We start from the raw sequence: 24,318 nt of genomic DNA on the forward strand, positions 1-24,318 counted from the left end.
TGTTCTTCCTGAAAACTGGCATTGCTCATTAAGTCTGCAGTATACTATTGTGTTTAAGGACTCCGTCAGTAATTACAGATATTTTTAGTTTGTCTTATATTGAAAGCCTGGATAGATTTTTACTATTAAATGTTCACAGCAAAATGCTTCCAAGCAATCTACAGACAAAGAATTACTCCCAGCAATTATCCACTGAATAAATCTGAATAATGAATGCGTTCACAAAAGTCACTATCTATTTGTGAACAATTAGCTGAAAGAAATAGAGGTGACACTCATCAGCTAAATAATTCATTTATGAATTCTTTGTCCAGCTTTGCTTCTGACATATGTTGCATGAAATGAGATCAAAGCTTAGATGAAAAATTACTTTTAAAAAGAAGGGCAATGTTAAAGGAAATTCTTCCAGCTTCTAAAGCAGAAATTATGCCACTATTGTAACTATTATTTATTACCAGTGATTTCAGAGGCTAGTCAAGTTATTTTCCTGGAATCTTTCACTTCATGCATTAAACTGTGTTTTATTCCTAATGTATATCCAATTTTAGGTTGTTAAACTGCAATCAAAAGCACTTAGTAGGAATGGATCTGTTCCTGTTATGAGATTTGAACTCCTGACATCTATATCCACTGGAACTTGAGTGCCCAGGTAACTACTAATTATTCAAGCATTTACAACCATTACTATCAATATAATTAACATGTGGGATAAAAGTGAGAATGGTACTATGAAATGATCATTCCCAGCATTTGAATAGCAATCTTTCATGAAAACATTTATAAGCTGCCCAATTATTTTTCAGTCAAAGGAACAGAAAATTTGTTTATATTTAAGGGGAATCTAGAACTGAAAAGAAATGGTTTCTGGAATTGAAAGTGATAAATGTTGTCTCCATACGTCCATTTCTTGAAAACAACCCCCTCAAATTTTCTGCAGGGTTTTTTTAAGGAAAATACTAAAAAGTTTCTGACCAATTAGAAAAATGTGAGACCTTTCTTTCAGTAAAGCCAGATTCAGTGAAAAAGACAGGAACAAAGTTTTTCATTCAGGTCACTGCTGTTCTCTGCAGGAATAAGAAGCTGCACAAGACCTTCTTATGTGCCTTACTGGATGACACTAATAAAAATAAATGAAACAATTCACATGGAGAAAGTCAAAGCTAGATGAAACTAGAGTCTGACTTCCCTCTTCTCACCTCCATCAGTTTTGCTGGCCAAAGTAGGCAGGTAAATTCCTTCTTACATTAATTAGCAGCAAGTGATTATCACAATAGGAGGAAGGAGGAACCAGAGAAGAAGCTAGGGACCGTCGTTTGGAAGGTTTTGTCACCTTTCTGTCTGGGATCAACTATGAGAAAAGTTTTGAAGAACTACTTTTCCCCCAGAAAAAGCTCAGCTTAGACATCCCAAAATAACTGCTGTGAAACACTTGCAGGACACACCAAAGAGGGGATTTTGAGAGCATTTCACAAGCCCTGCAGCTGTGAGCCGGTTGCAGCATGAGGAAAAGCCTTTCATCACCCCAATGTACAGGAAAGAGAAGGTAAGGTGACTCTCTCCAGGTGGCTTTTAGATATGGTGCATTCAGTGAAGAGCCCCAGACCAGCAAAATCTGTTCTTCTCCATGTTGACACTACTTTCACCACTGGAAAGGGAAGGGCTTGAGCAAAGCAGCCCCTGCAAGCACTGCAGATCCATGCAGAGGCTGAGCTGCAGGAGGGCAGCAAGTCTCAAGGGGGCTGCTGACCCCACATCAACCATAGGTGCTTCCTCAGTTTGTGCTGGCCCAATTTTCCCTGAGGAAGGATCCCAGTGCTTCCCATGTTCTCACCCACTCTCTAAATTCCTGAAAGGAAGAATTAAAACAGTAAAGCCCACAGAGCTGCTATGCCCTCTGGTTCCTAGTGCCAATGTAAGCATCTTGCAACCCTCGCTCCAATGGGTAGGTGCAAAACAGGGGCCAGTCTGAGCATGCCATGGGACAATCCATCCAACCACCTGGAAAAATAACACAAAAGTGGAGTACTTTAGACATGTCACAGCAAATAAATAACTCCGAGAAAAGAACAGCAAAAAAAGCTCAACCTTGTGCTTGTAGACACAGTAAACACCATATTTCAGCAGTCATGGCAGGTATTTCTGACTGGAAACTGTATATTTGATGCTGACCAGCCTTCAGCATTTGACAAGGGGTTGTTAAAGCCTCTTGAGCAGTAAATCACCTCTTTTCCTATCAATAATCTTATTATAATATCTGTAGAAATGTCTAATATTAAAATCTCATTTTATTACTATAATAATGGATCTAATTTGTAAAACATATAAAGTGAGGCCATAACTGTACTGGAGGGAGATATATGTGATCCCACTACATCTATATCATTTCCTGATAGCTTTATTCACATATTTTGAATGGGAGAAGGATTAAAAGCAATCCCACTTGAAAGATTTTTCAGATTGGGAATGGCTTCTGGAAAGGAGAACAACATGATCATGGAAACGCAGCAATCATTTTGGAAAGAACATCTTTGACTTCATGTTTACGCATATAAATATGTAGGTGTTTATCTGTTATTTGCTCCATTCAGGTCCTTTCCAGTTGCCAGGAAAGCCCTGTTTTCCCACTGCACAATCAGTATTATCACTATGTGCTATTTTTGGCTACCGAGTACATTTCAAGTAACGTCATCCTTCCCAAGCCAACACTGGTATGAAGGGCGGAAACTCTTCTTTCCACTCCTCTGTCATTTGCTGCAGCTCCCATCTGCTCGGTGGCACTGCCTCCTCAGTCCTTGCTGCAGAGGGATATCCAGACGTTTTTCCCCGTCCTTCTCATTTTCTTGAGCAAGTGGCTTTCCAACTGAAGCTGCGTGTGGGAGGCTTCATGTTGGCATGCAGATTACATGTCCCAGATATGTCCAGCCCCACCTTCTGATCCTAGTACAGAGGAGCTGCCGGTAAGTAATCTCTTGGTGGGCGATAGAGTCCTTGTGTCCAATGCCTGGAGCTTTTAAAAACTGGATTGTTTTTAAGGGCATATAATTTCCCAACTAGCACTTTAGTAGGTTTCCAGCTCTTGTGACGGTATGTTAACACCAGGTTTGTGTCTGAGGGGAGAATGCATCATTTCTTCTGACACTGTATATCTTTGATTTCCATAAGTTACTAAAGTCTAGTAAATATCGTGAATACTACTTCCTTTTTAAGGTCTTTCTTGGCTAGATGCTACCCAAACAGCTAGCTGTTTAATGTTTTTCTCTTCTGCTGTGATGTTGCTGTTAAGTATTTAAGTAAAAACTCATATGGACAAAAGCCGCACTTGGAGTTATAAATCTTTTCAAATGTAAGGTTCAGTTTCCTTGGCTGTGCCGTGGGACGAGCCCTTCTAGCTAAAGCTATAGCCACCTCTAGTCTGAGCTGAGCAGTGTCTCCCTAAACTGGTTTCATTTTACACAGAATAATTAAATATTCATTATGCCAGAAAGTGTGTGTGTGTGTGGCTATAGCAGAATGATTAGGGCACTCACCTGGTAGATGAGTGACCCTGTTCCCAGTGACTGCTCCAATGAATATTTAAGCATTTCATATTAAGTATTCATTGGAGCAAGGATAGGAGCAGACTTCTCCCACCCCCAAGGGAGCACCCAAACACCAGGTTGTAAAGTCATTCTTTCGTTCTTTCTTTAGCTCAATGAATATTTAATTACTTGAGGCCAAACAACACAGCTTCAGTGGCAGAGACTGAGATTCCCTGCTCCCATGTGTGCACCATAGCTCTGATGATGAGGGCATGCATATAAGAGATGTGGGTTCATATTCCTTTGGACTTAGGAAGAAGTTGAATCCAGGTTTTCCATACCCTGGATGGGTCTTCCAGCTTCTGAACGGCTCAATATAAAACACAGATCTTGAACATACGCTGTCCCCAGTCATGAGACAGAGGTGATATGGATGCTTGTATGACCTCAAGATCAGACAAAGCGTCCTTATCAGTGATAAGTTAAACTGAAATCTGGTTTATAAATCCCTCAGGAGAAGATATCAAAGCTGAAGACATTCCTCACAGCATGGCAGTTCCTGCTGACTACGTTATGTGCCTTTCTGAAATTATTCAGTGTGTGATGCATAAGGAAAACCTATTTATCCTCTGTACTCTGGGGTCTGACACCCCCAGACTGTAGTTAATGGGACTTAACCCTGCTTCTGCAACCCAAAGAGTGGGTGTGTGAAATGGTGAGTGTGGGGAAAGCATCCAAAGAGAAAAGGTGTAGGGCAGGGTATTTGAGTCTAAAAATTGGCAAAAGTAACAGGCATTGAGGAGTAGAAAGATTAAAGCAGGAAGAAAAGCATGGAGGAAGGACCGTGCAATTACTGAGTGGGGAAATGACACACAAAAGAAAAAAAAGAGCAGGGACAGTGATCAGAAGCAGCAAACCAACCATCTAAGAAATAATAACCTTTACCCAGAGAGGAACAGAGGGAAGGGAGACAAAGGGGTAGAGAAGATTACTTCGATCTTAAAGTAAAAATAAAATGTGGAGACTCTCTGCCACCCACTTAGGTCTTTGAAAGTAGAAAATTTGCCATCTGGTCTCCACTTCCAGAGGACAGTGGGTGTCTCTGAACTGAGATGCTTTGGATTCACTTTGAGGAGTTGACTGTGGGAGCATTCCTAGGCAGAAGGACCTATTGCTATTATTGCATCTCTGTTTCTTGTCATTTGGCAGAATCCATAGCAATCTGAGTCCGTTATCAAAGGCTGAGTGTGGCTTCCAAACAAAAACCAGAGCAACAACATAATAGTGATATCAAAATGCAAACAAATTACCTTCTCATAGCCATCAGGATAGTGTCCAAACCCAAGACTACTGCACAGTCTCAGCTGTTGAAATGGCAACACTGCATTCAGAATGGAGATCTTGGCTCAGAACATTTCAAAGGTGCTCCCGATGATATGGTTCATATATTTCATATCACATTTATGTCTGTCTCCCCCAGGGCTGTTAAGCAGCCACCCTCAGTAACTGCTCACTCCAATTTAGAGAAATCCTTTCTAACACTTTACTATCCATTACTTTAACCAAAACTTTCCCTGAGAAGACAACTTTAGAGTACTGAAGATCTATGTAAATGGAGGAATATCCACATTGTGTTGCTATAAATATTACAGTGGTCTGACCATACATGTCAAAACAGATGTCTTTTATATCATGTCCTTTGAGGGACATAATAACCTAGCCACAAAAGCTCAAAGATTCACCCAATGCAATACTCCAGCTTGAATGGCCATGTGTTTTGTGTTTTGATCAACTCTTTAGACAGGTGACAGTAGCTATCCTCCTTCAATACTGAGGAAAAGGCCACCTGTGGACGAAGCTGTGGGGGAAAAGCGGAAAGCAGAGAGAAGGGTTCGATTTCGTGAGCCAGAAGTCATTGAACATGGTACGCTCAAGCTATTAAGACTTTTGCCATTACCTTTCTAGCTTTTAACATCCACCCTGTCTGTCCACATCAGTTTCCCCCTCTGATAATGTTATTTGTGTGTTTGAGCTCAGCATGGAATTCTGTGCTCTGCAGAATTGTGTCTGGTCCATTTGCCTGCCTGCCTCGGGAGAATTCTGTGATTCTGTGAAGACAGGTTCCTGCATCCCATTAGAGCAGCCTCAGGGCTGTTCTCATGGTGAACTCCTGAGTCAGCCCCCATGGGGATCTATGTAGATCATGGGTTTGGCCCCAGGCCTACCCCAAAACAATGCTTCCACTCATAGAAAAGGGTCTCGGACCAAATTTAAACAGGCTTATGTCATTCTGAGTAACTAGGACGTAATGGTTGGGAGGGAGCCAACCCTTTCATGTTTCTGAGCAGCATGCATGCCACGAGATACAATAGTAAAGGTCTGAGCCTAGCTGGCCCACTGGGGTTAAAAACAGCCGGATGTGACCATTTCTGCCAGTGAATGATACAGCTAACATAACCTCTAGACTTTCATTCATGAACTTAAAATAACAGTTCGCAGGTAGGTCAACTGGGAGTGACCTTAAGCAGAGGTCTAGCACAAAGCTCCAGTTTGCACTTCTGCATATGCTGTAAACAGTTAACGGCCAGAGAAGAACTGTTGTTTCATTCTGACTTTTGAAAACTGACTCAGCTAAAAATAATTGTATTCATTGGTAGGGAATTAAAATTGTATGGTTTCAATACATCAGTCAGTGAAAACACAGGTGACGGAATAGTAGCATTTCTATGTCAGCCACCTGTTTGGACTGCTACTCAGCTTCTCAAAACCAGGCTCGGCATCTGCTGCTGTGTCTATAAACAGACCTCTCATTGGTTTTGCAATATGTTGCTTGTGGCACCTCCTAAAGCAGGATGGACAAGCTGCTGCTTGATAAGGTTGTTGACATGTCCTGGGCTTTCCCATCAAAACTGAACTCCTGGGAAGATTCAGTGAGTCAGCCCAAAGTTCTTCAAAGCGTATCTGACTGCTCAAGAGCAGGATTTTGATGAGAGCTAATACCTCCTTCAGCTCCCTGCCAGAGTCCGTGTCCCACATCAGTGCTGGTAATCCTGCAGGCAGTCCAGCCCAGGAGACCAGGTTCATCTCCCACTGGCTCTGAATTCAGCACAGCCATGCTTGAGCTCCAGGGAGCTGCAAGGATGGAGAAGACTCTGACTCTTTTCCATGAAGACATGAAAAATGTCCCAACCCATAATTAGTATTCTGTGTTGCAAACAGCCTGTGATTTAATGATTTGCTGTTTGTCCAGACAACATTATTAACATAGAGGCTGGTAAGATGAAGGTTGTTGGCACCACCGAAATTTTTCCATTCTCTGGACTTTTCATCTTGGATCGTTTCTGGGCCCCAGCTGCCAAGCAAAGGCAGTTCCAGGATATTGTTGGATGAAAGTTATATCTGACAGTGGGCTTTTCTTTCTTAACTTTCATTCTTCTCTCAGCCTGCTGGTCTATCTCCTTTCCATTTCTAGAAATGATAATAGAGGGAGTAATAAATAAAAAAACAGAATAGGGAGGTCTTTTTTGCAAAAGCTGACTACCGACCTCCCTGCAACAGCAGCAATCTGTCTCTGAACTCCCCCCATACAATAATTTTTTCTCACTTCTCTGAAGTGCATCTACATCTGCATGTTTGCATGGAGTGGGTAGGTCCTCATCTGACATAAATCTGTACAGCCAAAAGCGGTGTAAGAGGTGGCTCAGCAACTATAAGGTGACAGGCAATTTCAGAGACCCCGCTTGGTGCTTGCTTTCTTATTCATCTGCTGCAGAGGCTTTTCCAGGCATGTAAGAACATTTTCATTCTGTTTTCTAGCCATTTCCTGCTGTGACTACGTAGTGGGTAAGTTGAATTTTCACATTATAACTGTGAGCCATCCAATGGCACTAACCTGGGTTTGCTTTGTGGCTGCTGGGATGCACTGTGCAAATATATCTTCCGTGTACGATGCATTTTGTACTGTCAGTAGTTGTTGTTTTTTCTTCTCAGCATATGAAGCACAAGGTGTTGATGAGGCCTGGTGCAGTATTTTAAACAAGACATCTAGTAAGACAAATAGTGGAAACAAAAACGAAATCCCTGAAGCTATTTTTAATTTAAATATAATTAATATATTTTATGGCAATAGAATAGGCACAGGTTTTTCACTAAGATATGCAGGGAAAGCACCCCAAGCGAAACAATAGTTCTCCCCGCTGACATTCATGTGTGGGGAAGAGACCATTTATATGCTGGCAGCGGGGTAGAAATAATAAAAATAATCTGGTTTTGCTTTCTTCATTTGCAAGGATGTTTGAGGCCAGGCAGCCCCACAGACCCTTAAGCAAATGTATGTATCTGGATGTTCTTATGATGGGGACCATTTCTAGAGGTCCTGGCCAACATCCAGCCCCTGGTGTATACAAGACAGTAAGGGGAGAGGGATACATATATACATGTATGTATACACACACACACGGAACCATAGTTTTGGGAGGCCATATGCCTCCCAAACAAATGTCCATATATCTCCTAGCTCTTCCTATTGCCCAGGAAGAGGGGTTGTATGCTCATGCATATGGCAGCATCAGCTAAAGCAATTATAGGGCTAGGAACAAGGTACTCTAGGCAGGAAAGAGCCAGGTGGAAAAGGAAAGGCCAAATATCCCTCAGCTGGCAGTGAAAGTGTGCGTCCAAGGCAGGAACTGAACCAAAATCTCCTGTATCCCAGGCCAGTGTTTTTCTCAGATAAACTCCCCTTTTCTTAGACTGGGCACATGGCTAGGGCTAAGTGTGCTGTTCCAACAAGCAAACTAACAAATTTAAGCATTCATTTTCTATTTGTGATCTAGAAAAGAACAAACATACATTTAAGCACAGAATTGTAGTGATATGCTGAACCTGTTGTGAGCATAGCTCATTACTATTTTGTGGGTGGGATTATTCTTCCACATTATTTTTTTTCTGTTCCTGGACTGAACATACTCCCTAACTGAGAGGCTATAAGGAAAAGAAAAAGCTAAGTTTGCATTCGAGATCACCCAGAAATTTCAGATGAAAGTAACTTTGATAAGACTGAAAAATGTTATAAGCACTTCATAGAAAAGAGCTGATGTGAAAAACAGTTTAGCTTTCACAGAAAAGATTCACTGTTACCAGTTATGCTCATCAGCCAGGCCCCATGCTTTGAAAGGCAGGTAGTCACCCAGCTGAGAACTGTGTCATGTGGTGTGGGAGATCACACAAGGGAAATACCAACTTCCAAATCACAAATCACTGCAAAAGCAGAAAGTGGTGAGTAATTCCCTGGCTAAATACCTTCATATAAACCATTCATAGAATAATGCCAAATAAACAAATTTATAAAATTGAAGTCTGCTCATGGGTAATTTACAAACAGAAGGACTAAATTCAAATGAATAAATTATTTGCCGCAAATAATTCACTCAGATCTATTATGGGACATTGATTTGGTTTCTGGTTAGCTATAAAATGACTGCCTATTAACATTTTAGCTTTTCCCCATACACTTTTTGATACATTATTATGTGTTTCTTGCTTGGTTTTATGACTTTTACCTTCCTCTCTGTACATCTGTATGACAGTTTAATTGACTGGTGTGTATTCCAGGGCTCATAGTAGAAGCTAATTTAAATATGTTACAGCTAATGTTGGCCCTTTACCCATAATAATACACACCACATTTTTATCTCCTTATTGATTATGTGCATATGGCAGGAAAATAGCTGCACACTACGAGTTTTTATTCAGGCATGAATTTGGTTTTATACTGCATGTTTAATAGGCAAAGTGCTTTATAAAATAATACCAATTGTGCAATGGCCATGCAGCCAAACAGAGCAGCCAGATCTGAATCACACTGGGTCCCCAAGGCCCGTGGATGGCTACACATGTGCAAGGGCTGGGGTATCGATGTCAGCAAGCTAAATGTAGCCCATTGATTTCCACATGTGTACTGTGCCCAACCTATGACACTTTAAACATACTTGAACTTTATTTTAAGGGCAAGAAAAATGTTTGCAGTCTCCCTCTGCTTAGAAGCAAGTGCAAAGGATGTTCGAGTGTAATTAGCACACCTACCACTTAAAGGGAGGTTAAACCTGCCGGGGCTTTCTAAATATGCCTCTTGTTTAACTGAGCCATGTTTTGGCTTTTACTGTAATTAACAGGAGCCCCAAACAAGCTGAATTACCGGGGAAGAGGACAGAAACATAGATCTCTCTTTTATGTAACGTTTGAGTATTAAATGATTAGATGAGGTAGCTTAATATTCTCCTAGTATTTAACAACATTTAGTGTAAAAGTATAAAAAATAATTTCTGGAGGAAAACTTGAGATCATGCATTAGCTATGGTAATCCTGTTCTTCTTGTATATAATTAAACTCTTTAAATGCTCCATTAGATGAGATATTTTATACTCGCCACTCTCCATCAGGAGGTGTGACTCACTATCACTTAACTGATGCCTACAGAAGTACTCACAACCAGAGCTCTGTGTACCCTGCTGTTCTCAGAAAGGTGGGACAAAGGCATCAGCAGGGGATCAAATTTGGGAAGTGTTTGAGATGACACTAAAATAATGCTGCTTTCTTTTTTCTCCTCATCACCATTCAGTAGATGACAGGTCATCATCTGGATTGCCTGTGCTCCTGTGGCTCTCATTTTGTGCAGTGCTGATCCTAGCTGTGAGTCTCTACTACACCAGCATGAAGCAAGATGTCAAAGTCCTGGAGGAATTTCAATCCCAACTTGTTATCTTCTTTCTTCAGATAAGACATGTTGCTCAGAAATGCTGGACTTGGTTTATGAGGCAGTAGCAATGCCGTCCAGCCTGACAGACATCTCAGAGCACTGCTAACCAGCACATGGCAGAGCAGAGCTCCCAGTCCACTCCAGTCACATGCAGGGAACACATGAACATCCACCTTGAAGAGCAAGAAAACCACCCCTGTTATGCACTGTCCAGCAGCCACTTGTTCTCCTTTTTTTTTCTTGGTTTTTTTTTTCACATTAGTGAGTGGTCATACTAGCACTTTGAGGTCCCACCAAACTCATGCTCCATCATTCTAAACAGCAAACAAGTATTTGAATTTTGTCCCCCAAAGAGCTTATAAACTGATATGTGGAGCAGAAGTAGAGAGATAAATACATTGATCTGTGCAGGCAGCAGCAAGCTCTGAAGAAAAGTCTCCTGAGTCTTGGGTCAAGGCTTTAAATACTAAATCATCTTTCTCCTCAAGTTTCCTAAGAGCTATTCTGCAAAAGTTAAAGTAAAGCTGGGCTATTACACAAACAATGCCCTGGTGGCCAAAGGCTTGGCAAGCTGCTATATGTATACACCTGAAATTATTATTAGTAATATCTCAGCAAATGGCTTTCTTGTTTGCCTTCATGCGTTTTTTTCTTCCATGGGCAAAAGCTGTTTCTTAATGTTTCACTTGATTCCCAGGTGTGAAAAAGAACATGAAAACTCATTTAAACTGTAAGTAGTTTATTTGTCTAACATAACAAATAGCAGCATTGAATCCCAGGCTAATTATCAAATCAGTAGTTTAATCCTCTGGGTTTGATTCAGTCCGTAAACCCCAGGAGCTGAGCTTACAAGATTTATGATAGTGTTTGTATTCAGTCAGAGATTATGCCTGGCTGTTTAAGGCCTTATATAATGGTAATATGGACTGTTTACAAAGGCATGGGAGACTAAGTCCCTTTATCCCTCCATTGCCCCACCACAGTATGCACCTTTCTGAAGGGAATCCTTTTAATGGACACCATGCAATAAATACTGTATGGTGCTCTGGGTGTCTGAGAGGAAAACAAGTGAGTACAAGCCTATGAGCTTCAGCTATGTTTTCTTCCTAGACCAAGCCAGCACAACCAGCTTTTTTAGTCCTTAGATTCTTGTCAAATAGCACCTGATGTGTGCTTGGGTTTATTTGGTATGATAATACTGACATCACAACCTGTAAGAGCTGGAGAAAAGGAAAAAGAAGAAAAAGAAGGAAAAAAAAAAAAAAAAAGAGAAAGAAAACACTGCAGAGAAGATGGAATACATGCCTGCAAGACCTTGACTTGAATTCCCCTGCCATTGCAACCCACCGAAAAGAAAAATGGTGCTTTAATTGATTTTTTTTAAAAAAAGAGGGCCATACCTCTCTGCTCCAACAACTTTATTCCAAACAGCTCAAGGACTTCAACTAGGCAGAGGATAAAAAGAAACACCATATGCAGCCTTGTCTCAAGAGAAGAGTAGGCAGCAACTTGATTGAGAACGAGTCAAAAAAATTGCAGTCCAAGACAGAAAGAAGTGACTTCAGTGGCTGTTGTCATGCTCCTCCTAAGATGTCAAAGGCCACAACAATTGCATTCAACACACTGCTGCTCCGGGAAGAGGAGGTTGCTTCAGGAGGAGTGTTTAGCTCAGGGGGTCTTTGTGCAAACTGCTCGGGTACCCCAGCTCAGAGGGTAAGTTTCACCACTGCTTCCCTTCCCTCTTCCCCATCTCAGCCCTGCTCTTTAGGTAATAAAGAAGAAAGGCTTTAAATTTGTGTGCTGATGAATCTCTGATGAAAATGTTTGGATTGGTATCTGCATGGGGCAAGGAGGTCATTGCAACTTATGTTTGCATTTTTTAACGTTTATGACCTTTTTAATGTTCATGATCTTTTTAATGTTCATGTTGAAACTCTTTGGCAAATCAGTGGCATTCCTTTTTTGGCTCTAGGTTGACATGTCCTCACAGCACATAGCAACTAATCCCTTCAAAACAGGAGCCTTTTCTGAAGGGACAGTTCCCTCACTGCAAGTCACGACACATTGCAACACAAAAGCAAAGCCTGACCTGGCAACAACCGAGCAAGCTCAAGAGCAAGAGTGGTAGAGTGAACCCTTCCACTATAGTTTCAGTAACTTTAAAACAAGCCAAAGGGTAAAGGTAAAACAGGAACTCCTCTTAGGACTGTGAGGGAAAATGTGGAGGCAGTGTGAAGTACATGTGTGCTCACCTCCCTGCACAGCTCCCTAGGAGATGGGCATGGGGCCACCTTTCCACCAGGTCTGCTTTAAACAGAAAATGGCCATGTTCTCCTTGCTGGGCCCCAACTTTATCGGTGTAGGTGAGAATGACTGTCGTATCTGGGCTGTCAGGGAAATAAAGCAGAGGAACGGCTATCTTTGGCTTCTGCCTAGGCTCTGGTTGGAACAGTTTTGGACATGGTCAAAGGCAGCAATGTTGTCTGTTGAGGTCTCACAATGGCCTTGCAATGCTTCCCGGATCAGGATTGTTTACTGCAGTTAGTCAGATATGTGTCAGGCTGCAGAAAGCCAAAGTAAATTCCTTACAAAGCCGGAAAGCTTGAAATAAATAAAAGCTAAACCCCCTTCCTGGGAGAGTGGTGGCATTTTGCAGGTGAAGAAACTGAAACTGAGAAACCCAATGCATTTGTGTGTGTGAATGAAATGGGTCAATAATATGGCTGGGAACAGGAGGAAAAAATCCTAGCTCTTGGGCCTGCATTTATTTACTGCTTCACAGCTTCACTGTCAAATTACCTGTTTTATTTCCTTCTCACACTGAATCTCTTTTCCCATACATCCATCCTGCTCACACACAGACACACACACCCTTTTCCCACTCTGCCCCTTCTTTCTGTTCTTTATCCTTCATGCATCTATCCTCACTGCTGTGAGCCAGATGGTATTTCTCTTTATTCTTGTTCAATGCTGCTTTTCTAGATGTAACACTTTTGTGAGTTCAGAAGAGCTAATAGGAGCTCTAAAGTTACACAAAAGCAGCCATGTTGGGTAGTAATTCCTTTGCTGGCCATGCTGGGTAATATTTCCCTTCAGTATAACTCCTGAGAATTGCCCATAAAGAGGCAAAAAAGGAGAGGGAGTACATCATTTATTACAAATGGTCGAGATGCTCACCTGAATTCATGCTGGTGCCAGTGTGGTGAATCACTTTTAAGTCAAGAATCCTGCAGCCAACCAGCTCTGAGCAATTATTTAATCCAGCTTGGAAATTGTCATGTTTTAGATTTTATGTTTTAGGTTTTAGGGCTGAAAGAAGGAATGGTGGAGGACAGGACGCTTGCAGCAGATTTTGACACAGACAGCGAATAGGTGAGCTTCCCAGGAGCAATGTCTAGGACGGCAGGAGTCAAAGGAAGTCTGTGCATGAAAATGGGCTAGTGACAGGGCCTAAGGGTAGAAGTTATGCCTCATATCCCTTATACAATGAATATGAAATTAATCCACAACAGAAATCAGCAGACCACAACAGTATGGGGTAAGTGTTTTGTTGAAAGTGTTCGGTACATTCCTGCAGGATGAACGGATGGCAGCTGCCAAAACCCTCTTCATGCAGGCTCACCACATCAGCAGCACCTGATTGCACTAGCAGGCGTATCTATACCCATATGATTAGAGGAGATAGAAAAAGACACAGTGAGATGACAATGGATTTTTTTTACATTAACCTTTTAATGCATTCAGCATTAGTGCTGGTAAAAGGCAGCCCCAAAGACTGCTTCTAGTCCCACTCCCTCCCTTCATCTCTCCAACCCCACTAGTCTGCAAACAAGTTAATGGAGCAGGAGAAGCCCATAGCAGCAATTTTAATTGTCACTTCTGCCTTTTGCTACTTTGAAGCAAGCAGAAGGGCTGGCAGCATGTGACTAGAAAAAGGGTATTACCAGCTGCCCTCAAGGAATAATTCATGAAACTTTAAGATAATAGCATGGACTTGTTTGTTATTAATTCTTTGCTCCAGGATAGCTGTTGGGAACCTTTAGGCCCACCTCTGAAGAGAAAGGCTGATGCTACATGAAGGAAATTAACCATCTGGCGTTTAGAAAATGAACCTGCCCATGCAGTCTGTAGTCGTCCTTTACATTTGGTATCAAGCTGCCTTTCAGCTGTATGCTGACATGGGAGCATCTTCTCCTTGCCTGCTGTGGCATTGGGATTCACTGCTGGAAGATGGTACCAAAAGGGCTCAGGCATTTTAGGATGTTTGGCCATATACTTGACTGTACAAGCTGTGGCATGGAGATGCTGCAGAATGAGTACACAAACTAAAACACTACCACTGGCTTTGAGAACAATTTTTTATCTTACATTGTAACAATGTAAATTTGCCTTCAAAAAACAGGCACAGAAATGTTGACTTTTCAAATTATTTATTTGTATATATCACCAAATCATAAAAAGCCAATGCACTGTCCAGCAAAAAGCATCAATATATAAAACACGTTAACTCATTATCAGTAACACTAGAGTGTACCACTTATACTGAACCCAGTCCAGCTCCTACTAAAGCCAAAGGCAACTTCATTGGTGACTCCATTAGCAGAAGGATTGGACTTAGAATATTTATTTGCTGGCTGTTTACAAAGGGCTGTATTAAAATGCTAGTAAAAAGCTTCCCTCTTGAGACTGTATCAAAACAATAATAAACCTCCCTCCAATTCTGTTTCTGTCAAATGCATGCAATTAAAGCTACAAATCAGCAGTCATTACACTGCAAAAGACCATACAAATCAAGAGAGATAATATTGAAAACAGACCAGGTTCTACCCTCAGCTTGTGTGGACTGGCGTAGCTCCAGAACAGCTCACAAAGCTAAGCTATATGCACCAGCAAAGGATCTGCCCCTCTACTGCTTTCAACAGTTAAACAAATTATGAAAAAGCGTTCAGTTTTTGTTCCCAAATACCCATTACATGGGGACCTTTTCCCATGTGGCTATAAGAAGAGACAGTAGCTCTTGAATACATAAGTCACAGGGCATACATTTCAGAGAGGCTTAAATGTTTTCAGGCTCTTCAGTGACCTATAAGCAAGATCTCCTTCAGATCTTTGGAGGTTGTACCCAAACTTTTTAAAACTACGGGTGTTAATGAGCTACTTTCAAAAATGGCAAGTCTACAGAGATTTGGGAAAAGTCTTTCCTTCCCCACACAAGCCTCGAGATGCACAGGGCGAAGGGCCAGCTGTAGGGTATCACGATCTGCCAGTACGGAAAGAAGAGGTTTCCAAAGCAGCCCCTCCAAACCCGCTGACAATGCCAGCACCTTTACACTAGATATCTGCACAGCTGACAGGTGGCTCTCTCCAGAAGCTGAGTTCAGGCCAACACATGCTTCAAAGAGATGTTCTGCAGTTTGTGAAGCCACATGAGCCAGCAGCAGCTGAGCAGGCCAAGCAAAGGCTGAAACTGGTGTCAGCGCTGCCAGCACAAGCACTGCCATGCTGGATCCCTCACATTGCAGCCCGAAAGCCAAAAATCCCTCATAAGAAACACACTAACACTTTTCCTCACTATCTATTTCTGTTCTGATTTATGGCACTCTCCTGTCCCCCTCAGTAGTCCTTGTCCCCAGTAGGAAAAGATGCGAGAAATTAGATCAGCTTGATGTCAATAAAACCCTCTGTGAAGTTTGCAGGAATGTTTTTGGAGATGAAAGGATCCAGGGGAAGGTATCAGTGGAACTGCTGGGCTTTTTTGTTGTTGTTTTATTTATAAACCTTCAAAAACATCTTAGAAGTGTACCGTATATTGATTTCTCAATTGTGTAGCCTGGGCTGAAAAACAGTAATAGTTTTATTCAGAGAGTATTTGACCAGAACTGCCCTGATACCATTGGTCTGCACTGGCTGTGGGTGCCAATGCAATGGTCCTCCCCCTGGAATGATCAGCACAGAGCTTCTTGGCATCATTTAGCAAAAGGACTGCTTGCAACTCCAGAAGGCTGTGATTTAATAAGGAGACCGTTAGCACCTTTTGAAGTCAAATGTTGAACATTGTTGTAACCATGACAGTTAAAACTGCTGCAGCAGCCTAGAAAGCAGAATGGGTTAACTGATGCAATCAAGATCCAGTGTGCTGCAGGAAGATGTGCTGTATTTCAGACACAAACTAATGGACTTCACAGTGTTAACAGGGAAAAATAATTTCCTCTGCTGCAGGAGTGAGGAGGTGAAAAGCTCTGGACTGTGTTATGTGGGATACCATGACAGACGATTTTCAAACATTTCCCTGCCTTAAAATCTAAAACTGGAATCAAACTTGCCCAGATCCAGGGGGAAATGAGGGGAAAGTAAGGAGAGATAAAGAGTAGTTTTGTCACAGGACCATTTACTCACTTGTGTGAGAACTCACCCAAGATGTCACAGTAACCATGAATCTTCATTCCCACCTCCTGGCAGGTTGTCTCAACCCTCACTTTTCAACATAGTCAAGTGGGAAGGAGGAACAAAAACTTTGCAATTTGGGTTTCCACCATATACAAATAATTCAAGTTATTTCAGTGAGCAGCTCTTGCTGCCAGGTACTTTATCTCCTTGATAAACACCAGAACCACCAGGCTAAAACATTGTTATTTAGGAATTTCAAGTCAAGTAGAAGAGCTCCAACAGGAGGATTTGAGGGGGAGCCAGGATAACACCATGGAAATAGTTTTTGCCATGTAGATGGAGGCTTGTGTCCCAAGACAAAGGGGAAAATTAAACCTCTGCCTTGCAGTTACCTGCCAGTGGGGAGGGCTGGGGAAGGACCAGTACAAGCATTTTAACAAGTAGCTCATCACTTTCTGCCACCCCTATGAAATGCAGCTTTTCAGGTAACGTATAAGCTTCCATGTCTAACAAATCACAGTTGCTGGCTTTTTGTTTTGGTGAGATAAAAAACATCAAAAAACAAACAAACAAACAAATCATTATTTGTCCAATCAAAAGGGCTATTCACACAGCCCTTGGGTGCCTATGACCACTTTTTAGGAATGAGGATCTGACAGGAAGCTAATAAGCATTAAATCCTAAATCCTTTAGCTATCTATGAAAACAGGATTTAGACTCTCACATGGATTCAGTTCTTTTGACTACTGTGTGCAATAACAGTTCAAGCAGTTATAGTAGCTATGAGAGGTAGAAAAGTTTAAGCACTCAGGTGAATACATTCACGTTAATCTATGTTTGCAATAGCAGTTTAGTTACACTCTTTGGCATGGGCAAAAGAAACTAAAGAGAAAGCACTGCTATGCAAATACTCTTCTCAACAACCAAATGGAAAGACACAGCTCAGATTAGTTTTCCTCTTTCTTATGGAGGACAAAAATAGAAACATGCACTTCAAGGCATTCGGACCATGGACAGAAATAATTTTAAAACAATTTCAGTGCTCATGAAGTTATATGAGCATTTTCTGACTGCATGCAGGTGTGGAAACAAGACAGGCAAAACCTGCCTCTCTTCCCAGATTGCCTAAGCATAAGGAAAGGACATTTGTGATCTCCAAATCAAACATTCCAATGAGATAAAAATGGGCTCTTTCCATCAGCAAAGGAAACACTCTGAGGCACAAATTTAGGACCTGGATACAGACAGGATTCCCATTAGCTGAAGGATGTTCACACCCAGGCCATTTGATTTAGAAGAATGGACAAAAGTTTTGTCAAAATCCAGATTGGTTTCTCACAATATAGTGTAAGTCTTGCCGGTATAAATAACTGTCTGGATTTTTGTTAAATTTACCATTTAATTAGCAAAAGATAATTTACATGCAGTATGTTTGAGGTGGGGGCTTTGGAGAAGGGAGATGATAAAAGCCACATCCACCCAAGCACCAAGTTTGTATGTACTTTCTTGCACAGAGTATTTTGAAGCTGGCATCCATTCTGAATTTGTACATTTGATATTGCATTTTCGGAGACCTACCACGTAGATCAATGTGTGATTTGAGGTTGTGCAGAAACCCTGTTTCCCACTTAAATCCTGTACAATGGCCTGTAGCTCACCCTTCCCTAGGAAGGGGACCCCACGCTCTGCACCCAGATCAGCCTGAAGAGACTCCTATGCACATCCCCCATTTCTCAGGTGATGGTCTCCAACCATCAACCTAAGGCTAAGCTGCATGAAGTGCTAACAATTGAGATAGGACCAATATGCAACAAAGACTGAAAGATTCTGGAGGACAAATGAAGGTGAAGCATGGCTTCATATCTCACTGATGAGAGCCTTCAGGTGTCCAGGAGAATCCTGAGTGTCCTCTCCCAACCAGTCATGCACTTCACATGCAACAGTCATTGCACCAAGAAACCCCAAACCCTCAAACCACGAATCAGTTTATCCAGTCTAGCCTTCCATTTCAGAGAATAACACAAACTAGGGAATTCTAACCCCCTGTTTACATTGGCGATTCGGAAGAAATAGAGCAAGTACATTTGTTTTCTTAAGATGAGTTTTCAGGTTACTTGAAATACAGTGGTTTAGATTGGTTAGATTCTCAGACACCATGAATCAGCTTAGCTTTTCTGTCCCTCAGGAACTACAAAAACTTGCTACACCAAAGATTTGCCTGAGTTTTTTCAACAGTTAAGACAATAAATAAGCTTTCAGATTAATTCTCCCATCTACTCCCACCTCCATTCTCCCACTACTATATAACTCTGTTATAAATTCATCTTTTTTCCCCTTTGTCACCTTATTTTTTCTAAAAGCAATTAAATGACTGTTTACAAAAAGTCATGCTGGCTGTTTTGAGCCGGAATATTGTACTGTGTTGCAGAAGAGTATGGTTTGACAACCAAATCAAAATATGTTCTGTTTGTCACCTGTTGGTCTGTATTTTAAATTAATTAATAACAGGACCATGTTCATGACAGTGTCCTTGGCCATTTAGGAGTCCATGGTGCAGAATTCCTGAATTGGGGGACAAGTACCCCTCGCTTATGCAACATAACTGTAAAGTGTGTGCTCTTGTTCCTTGCAGCTCTGCTTCCATCCTGGATAATACATGGGTTAAATTGACAGTGTTTCATGTTGGTGAGGGAAGACCTTGAAGGAAAATGTGACTCTATCCCTAATAGGACTACTACAGGATAACATCAGGACATTACCCAGAGATAGGGTAGGAGTTAAAACATCTGCAAACCTACGTTAGAAACCCATCTCAGTCCTTGGGAGGTTGTGCACTGGCCAATGCTTTCCTACTCCACTCACATCACATCCACATCCACCTCTGGGTATCATAGACTATGTATCATTGCACAGATCCTAGTACTGAGTAAGAAAAAGGCAGCATATAAAGATAAGGCAACCTAACAACTACTCTGATCTAAGCTGCCTGTTAGAGAAGAGCTTATATCCATATTACAGAAGTGCAACAGAGTTATTTCTGGCATATATCTGTGTACATTGTACATACACACATATACCACCCCCCTGACATGGAATACTTTCATGACAAAGTCTGTATACTCAAGTGTCCATCACTGGTCATTATAACAACCAGTCCTTCAGTTTTTAAAGTAAATCATCATGCTCTTAGTTTTGCAATTCCTATTGAATTCACAGCTGAAAGGTGCCTCATGTATTAGTAGGATAAAAAGTTAGGAGCATTTGCGCCCTCATGAGGAAATTCTATTCCCCAATTGTTCCTCTATTTTAAAAATAATAATAAACAACATTGATCCAAAAAGCTCATGTGACACTTGTTAGCTCAGATTTTTCTAACCCAATGTGGACTGCTGGCAGGAAAGTGATAGGGAAGTTAACCACAAATGGTAGCCAGGACATCAGGAATATATTTGGTATAAAAGAATAATTGTGTGGCAACACCTTGGTGCCTCAGAAAGTAGCATCCACTTGCATTTGACCAAGTAAGGCTCTCCTTGCCATTATGAGCAATTTTCACAGGCCAAAACAAAGACCTTTTGACTATGGTTATAGCATCGCAGGGAACATAGTGACTAAACAACCGCATCCCACATTCTCCACCAGAATGGCTCACAGCTTTTCAATGGTCAGCAGCAGCAGGGGCTGCATGGGCAAAGGCCACAAAGCTTTTTCCCCTTCCACCATGTGACAGTAAATGAATACAAGTATAAATACCACAGGGGGTTCTAGTTCTTTGAATACACCTCTTGCTAGAGTGTTCTCAGAGGCCTGCTTTTGGAGATGGAAAATTAAAGAAGGCATTGAAATATTACAGAAACGCAACATTAGAGTCAGAGAAATTCCTCCTGCAGCCATGCTCTGTGCTGGTTGGCAATGGATGACTAAAAGCAGAGGTCAAAAATGTACAAAAGAGACAGGTGTGTGAAAGAGAGCATAGGTAGGTAGGTATGTGTATATAAATAATACTGCTGTTCTAACACATTTTCAACCTGGCATCACCAAGTTGGCCTAAGTGTCCAAGCTTTAGGAGAAGATGGTGCTCAAAGCTAAATGCAAACATAAAATCTCAAGCAGGTCCAATATTGCTGGGCATTGCACAATACCGTTCCTCCCCTCAAGTCATCCAGAGAGCTTCTCACTACATGCTCTGCCTTCTCAGCTGCCCAGGGGCTTCCTTCAAAACTAGCTTTGCCTTTAAGCAACACTGATGCTTGCAGTCTGGGGGCCAGCCCCACCCCACCTGGCCAAGTGAGGGGAGCTGGTGGAAAGAGACCAGTTGGTTTACACACCAACCCCAACAGCCAAGATGTTTGCATTCATAGGCACTGAATGAATGAGGATGGAGACACTTGTTATCTTCTGCCTCCTGGTTCTTCAAACCCCCAGACAAACCCGGCAATAGTGGTCCCAACCCAAAAGTTACTTTAGCCTAATCCTGATTTGGCAAATACATAAAATATACAAAGCAGTATCATGGTTCCAAATGAAGAGTAAGACATACACTGAAGTAATTTGTGGGAAAAGACATCACACCTTATCTTAAATTCAAAGTGAGAGTAGAAGGAAAAGTAGTGTCTTTTACAGTTGAAGCAACTGGGGAACATGGGAAACAGGCTAACTTTCAGGACCCAAGCTCTTCTTCAGGGTATGAAGGGGAATGTCATGCCCTGGCAAAGGGCTTAGGTACCTGCAAGTGTGTCTCTCTTATTAGATCAACTGAATAAAAAAAGGCACTTCAACAGTCTTGATCTCTGAATAGTCAATTGATATTAACTAACTTCATCTCTGGTTCCCTCTTCAAAAGCTTCTTCTCTGATGTCAATTCACAGCTCCAAAAAAGCCACCACTGCAGAACTTTCAAAGGAATTGCATTCCCTTGTGTGCAGAAATCATGCTAAAAAACAAGATCTCTCTACATACAGCTGGGGCTATAGGCAGTGTTCAAAGGGCTGCTCATTGCTTACAACCCACGGAGGGTTTTTTTCCCTAAACCTGTGAGAACAATTTGGACTTTAAACGTAATGTTAGACTTTCTGCCCTAAAATGCTTACCAATTCAGGGATTTGTTATAACTTCAAATTCTGTTTCAACCAAACGCTTAAGCCAGTACTTAACTTTAAGCATCAGACAGCCCCCAGAACGCAACAGTAAATCTGTCTGGTTTGTGGTAGCCTCAGGCTTGAGTTCTGATGGGATAGAAGCCTGCTATCTTCCTCCCCTCCTTCCCATTTACTAGGCAATATAGTTGTGCACAGCTTGCACTCGTGTTGCAGTAAATTCAGTCTCAACTCAAACACGGCTGCCACAGACAGTGTCAGCGTACTCCTAAAAAATCTTCTTCAGACTAAACTTAACGGCTTGCTTAAGTTTTCTGCTGAATCAGGATCTTCTGTGTAATGTGTACCCAGGAAAAACTACCAAATTTTAGTATAACTTTACTTCTCTGCCACGCAAATCCCACACTCATCTGAGTGACTCTTCTTAATTAACAGATCTACTTCTCATCTCAACCATCCACCTTATTTGTTAAAGCACTGGCCAAGCAAAACTGAAAGCAACAATGAAGCCACTAGTGAACTTTGTGTAATTAACAGTTCTTCTCCCTTTCACAGTAAAATTCATCAGCCCTGGAACTCCAGCCTGTGAGTGGGGAGAACAGACAGATTCAACACTGAACTACCTATAAAATAACTGAGCTGTTCGACCTCTTTGCTATGTTTATAGATATATAGAGGTATCTACAATGCAAATGTTTGCAGTAATTTTGCATACCCTATATGAAATAAATATCACAAGTAAATTCTAATACTCAAAACTGAATAATATACAATGTTAGGGACCAAGTTACATTTATAAATGCACAAGCATTAATACTATCTATTCAGCCTAATTTCTTAGTAAGCAAGCTTCAGCAATTGCTAGCTACACTACACTTCAGGAGTCATAATAAAGGTTGGTCATGCCAAAATCTAAGAAGAAACAAAACCACAAAAATTCTCCACCATCCTTCCAAATGATACACAGTTTTTGACAGATACTGTAATAATACAGTGGTTTCATGAAATTCATTAACACTGTCCAATATTAAATATCAATTCTGGAACACAGGTCTCTGTTCTAAATGAACTCAAAATCAGAGCAGGAGCAACAAGCTTGTCATGACTGTGTCCATACATAGCAAAAGCAGAGACAAAGCTGCAATGAAGCTGCAATTACCCAGAATAAAGTGAGAATAGGGGCAGCTTTACTGGCAAAAGGTAGGAGAGGGAGAGAAGAGGGACTGGACGCAGCACCAGTTACAACTGCTGTTGCAGAATATTTTGAAGAAATAGCCTGGACTCTGTAGCCTGGTCGTGCCAGCTCAGTCCTCAAAACTGTCCCCAGCCTCAAAAACCAGTGATAGCACATAGGAGCTCTGCTAGTAAGAGTGGGTTACAGATTGCACCTGTGCAGGACAGAAAGTTTGCTGTGCCAATGGCACATGGGACTGTTCATTCTCTGTATCCTAATTGTAAGTATTTCGGCCAACAATTTCTCATGGAGGAGGTGGGTGATTCACAAGTACATCTCTTTTCAGCAAAGAAAAGATCTCACACACTCGATACCCTGACTCAACTTCAGCTCACACTATTGAATAATAAAACCTAGATCCTGCCCCGGAAATTTGCTTACACTTTAGATCATGCCACTTTTCTCATCTTGCAAAGAGGTTCGTGAAGCAGATCTTCCTAGCAACAGCTCCTTCTCATGGATCAGGCTATCTAGCAGGTCCTCCTGTCTGTAGTTGTGATAAACCTTCAGGAAAGCCAGAATGGTAATTCCCAGCCAAGTCAGCCAGGCAGCCCAGAGACCAAACTAGAGAAGAAAATAAATGATAAAGAGATCAGTACTGTATTGTAAAAACAAAGTCAGCTGTCCAGGTGAATACTGAAATCTTAGCTGGACCAAAACCCATGGACTCATGATAAGTTACACGCAGTGAGGTCCTGGCCCCACTGTTCCTCAGCTCTCTCAAGTTATTCCTAGCTTAAAAGGAAAGACTCTTTATGTACTAGAAAAAAACGAAGCAAAAAAGTACTAAATCTATAATTTTAAAAGGAAATATGTATAATTCAGGTGCATCCATTGAACTTCACATTTCTGACATTCTGGCCAGCCCCAAATTCTTGGGATTATTTCATTTTTGATACTCCAGAATTGCAATATGTTTTATGACATTTTCCAAAACTTTCTTCCGAAGTCCTTCAGGCCTTCCACTACCCCTTCAGAAGTGTTAATTTTAAGGTATTTCTATTCAAAATATTGTTGAGAAAATCTTATCAATTGAACTTTCACTTTCTGGGGTAACTGGTTCACATTAGCATGAATCCAGAGGGCAAGAGAAACCCACCACAATGCATCCAAGTGCTTGATGGCTTATTTATACCTGGCATGAGAGGCCTGGGCTTAAAGCCTCAGATCTGCAATAAGTCCCATCGCTAACTTAGTCTCTGTTGCTTAACTTTGTATAAATAATTACACTTTGATTGGTTCAGGTACTTGAATGTTGGCCTCCCTGCCTCATTGGAGGCTCATTTGTAGTAAGGCTTTCTGGAAGAAATTCCGTTTTAATTCTATGAT

The 24,318-nt window shown here is 41.5% G+C and overlaps 2 protein-coding genes across 6 annotated transcripts in view; one reads left to right on the top strand and one right to left on the bottom strand.

Annotated features, from left to right (window-relative positions):
• Positions 1-1,897: 1,897 nt before the first annotated feature.
• TMEM179 (transmembrane protein 179) overlaps positions 1,898-24,318 on the bottom strand; it is a 30,810-nt gene continuing 8,389 nt past the window's right edge. Inside the window, exons 4-5 of one of the 2 annotated variants that reach the window (XM_074908773.1) lie at positions 23,371-23,553; positions 1,898-1,998 (exon numbers count right to left, since the gene is read on the bottom strand). In XM_074908773.1, coding sequence (XP_074764874.1) covers positions 23,374-23,553 — 180 coding nt within the window. In that variant the 3' untranslated portion in view covers positions 1,898-1,998; positions 23,371-23,373. Of the gene's footprint in view, positions 1,999-12,220; positions 23,554-24,318 lie in introns of those variants that run through there. The other variant, XM_074908772.1, reaches the window with a different exon arrangement.
• C6H14orf180 (chromosome 6 C14orf180 homolog) lies at positions 2,719-12,068 on the top strand. 4 transcript variants are annotated; one of them, XM_074908776.1, is made up of 5 exons: positions 2,719-2,957; positions 5,319-5,442; positions 7,335-7,361; positions 10,135-10,205; positions 10,290-12,068. In XM_074908776.1, exons 1-5 carry the CDS (start codon positions 2,904-2,906, stop codon positions 10,335-10,337), a joined length of 324 nt encoding a protein of 107 aa, XP_074764877.1. In that variant the 5' UTR covers positions 2,719-2,903; the 3' UTR covers positions 10,338-12,068. The 4 variants fall into 4 exon arrangements, with proteins under 4 accessions (XP_074764877.1, XP_074764878.1, XP_074764875.1 ...); XM_074908777.1 differs by having other exon boundaries at positions 10,138-10,205; XM_074908774.1 differs by having other exon boundaries at positions 10,135-12,068.

The sequence above is a fragment of the Athene noctua genome, chromosome 6 (genome assembly GCF_965140245.1).
Source record: "Athene noctua chromosome 6, bAthNoc1.hap1.1, whole genome shotgun sequence".
Lineage (NCBI taxonomy): Eukaryota > Metazoa > Chordata > Aves > Strigiformes > Strigidae > Athene > Athene noctua.

Coding starts and splice junctions, on each gene's coding strand:
- C6H14orf180 (XM_074908774.1), top strand. CDS start 2,904: ATGTCCCAGATATGTCCAGCCCCACCTTCTGATCCTAGTACAGAGGAG. Junction 2,958..5,318: donor CTAGTACAGAGGAGCTGCCG/GTAAGTAATCTC, acceptor TCAACTCTTTAG/ACAGGTGACAGTAGCTATCC. Junction 5,443..7,334: donor GCCAGAAGTCATTGAACATG/GTACGCTCAAGC, acceptor TCTGTTTTCTAG/CCATTTCCTGCTGTGACTAC.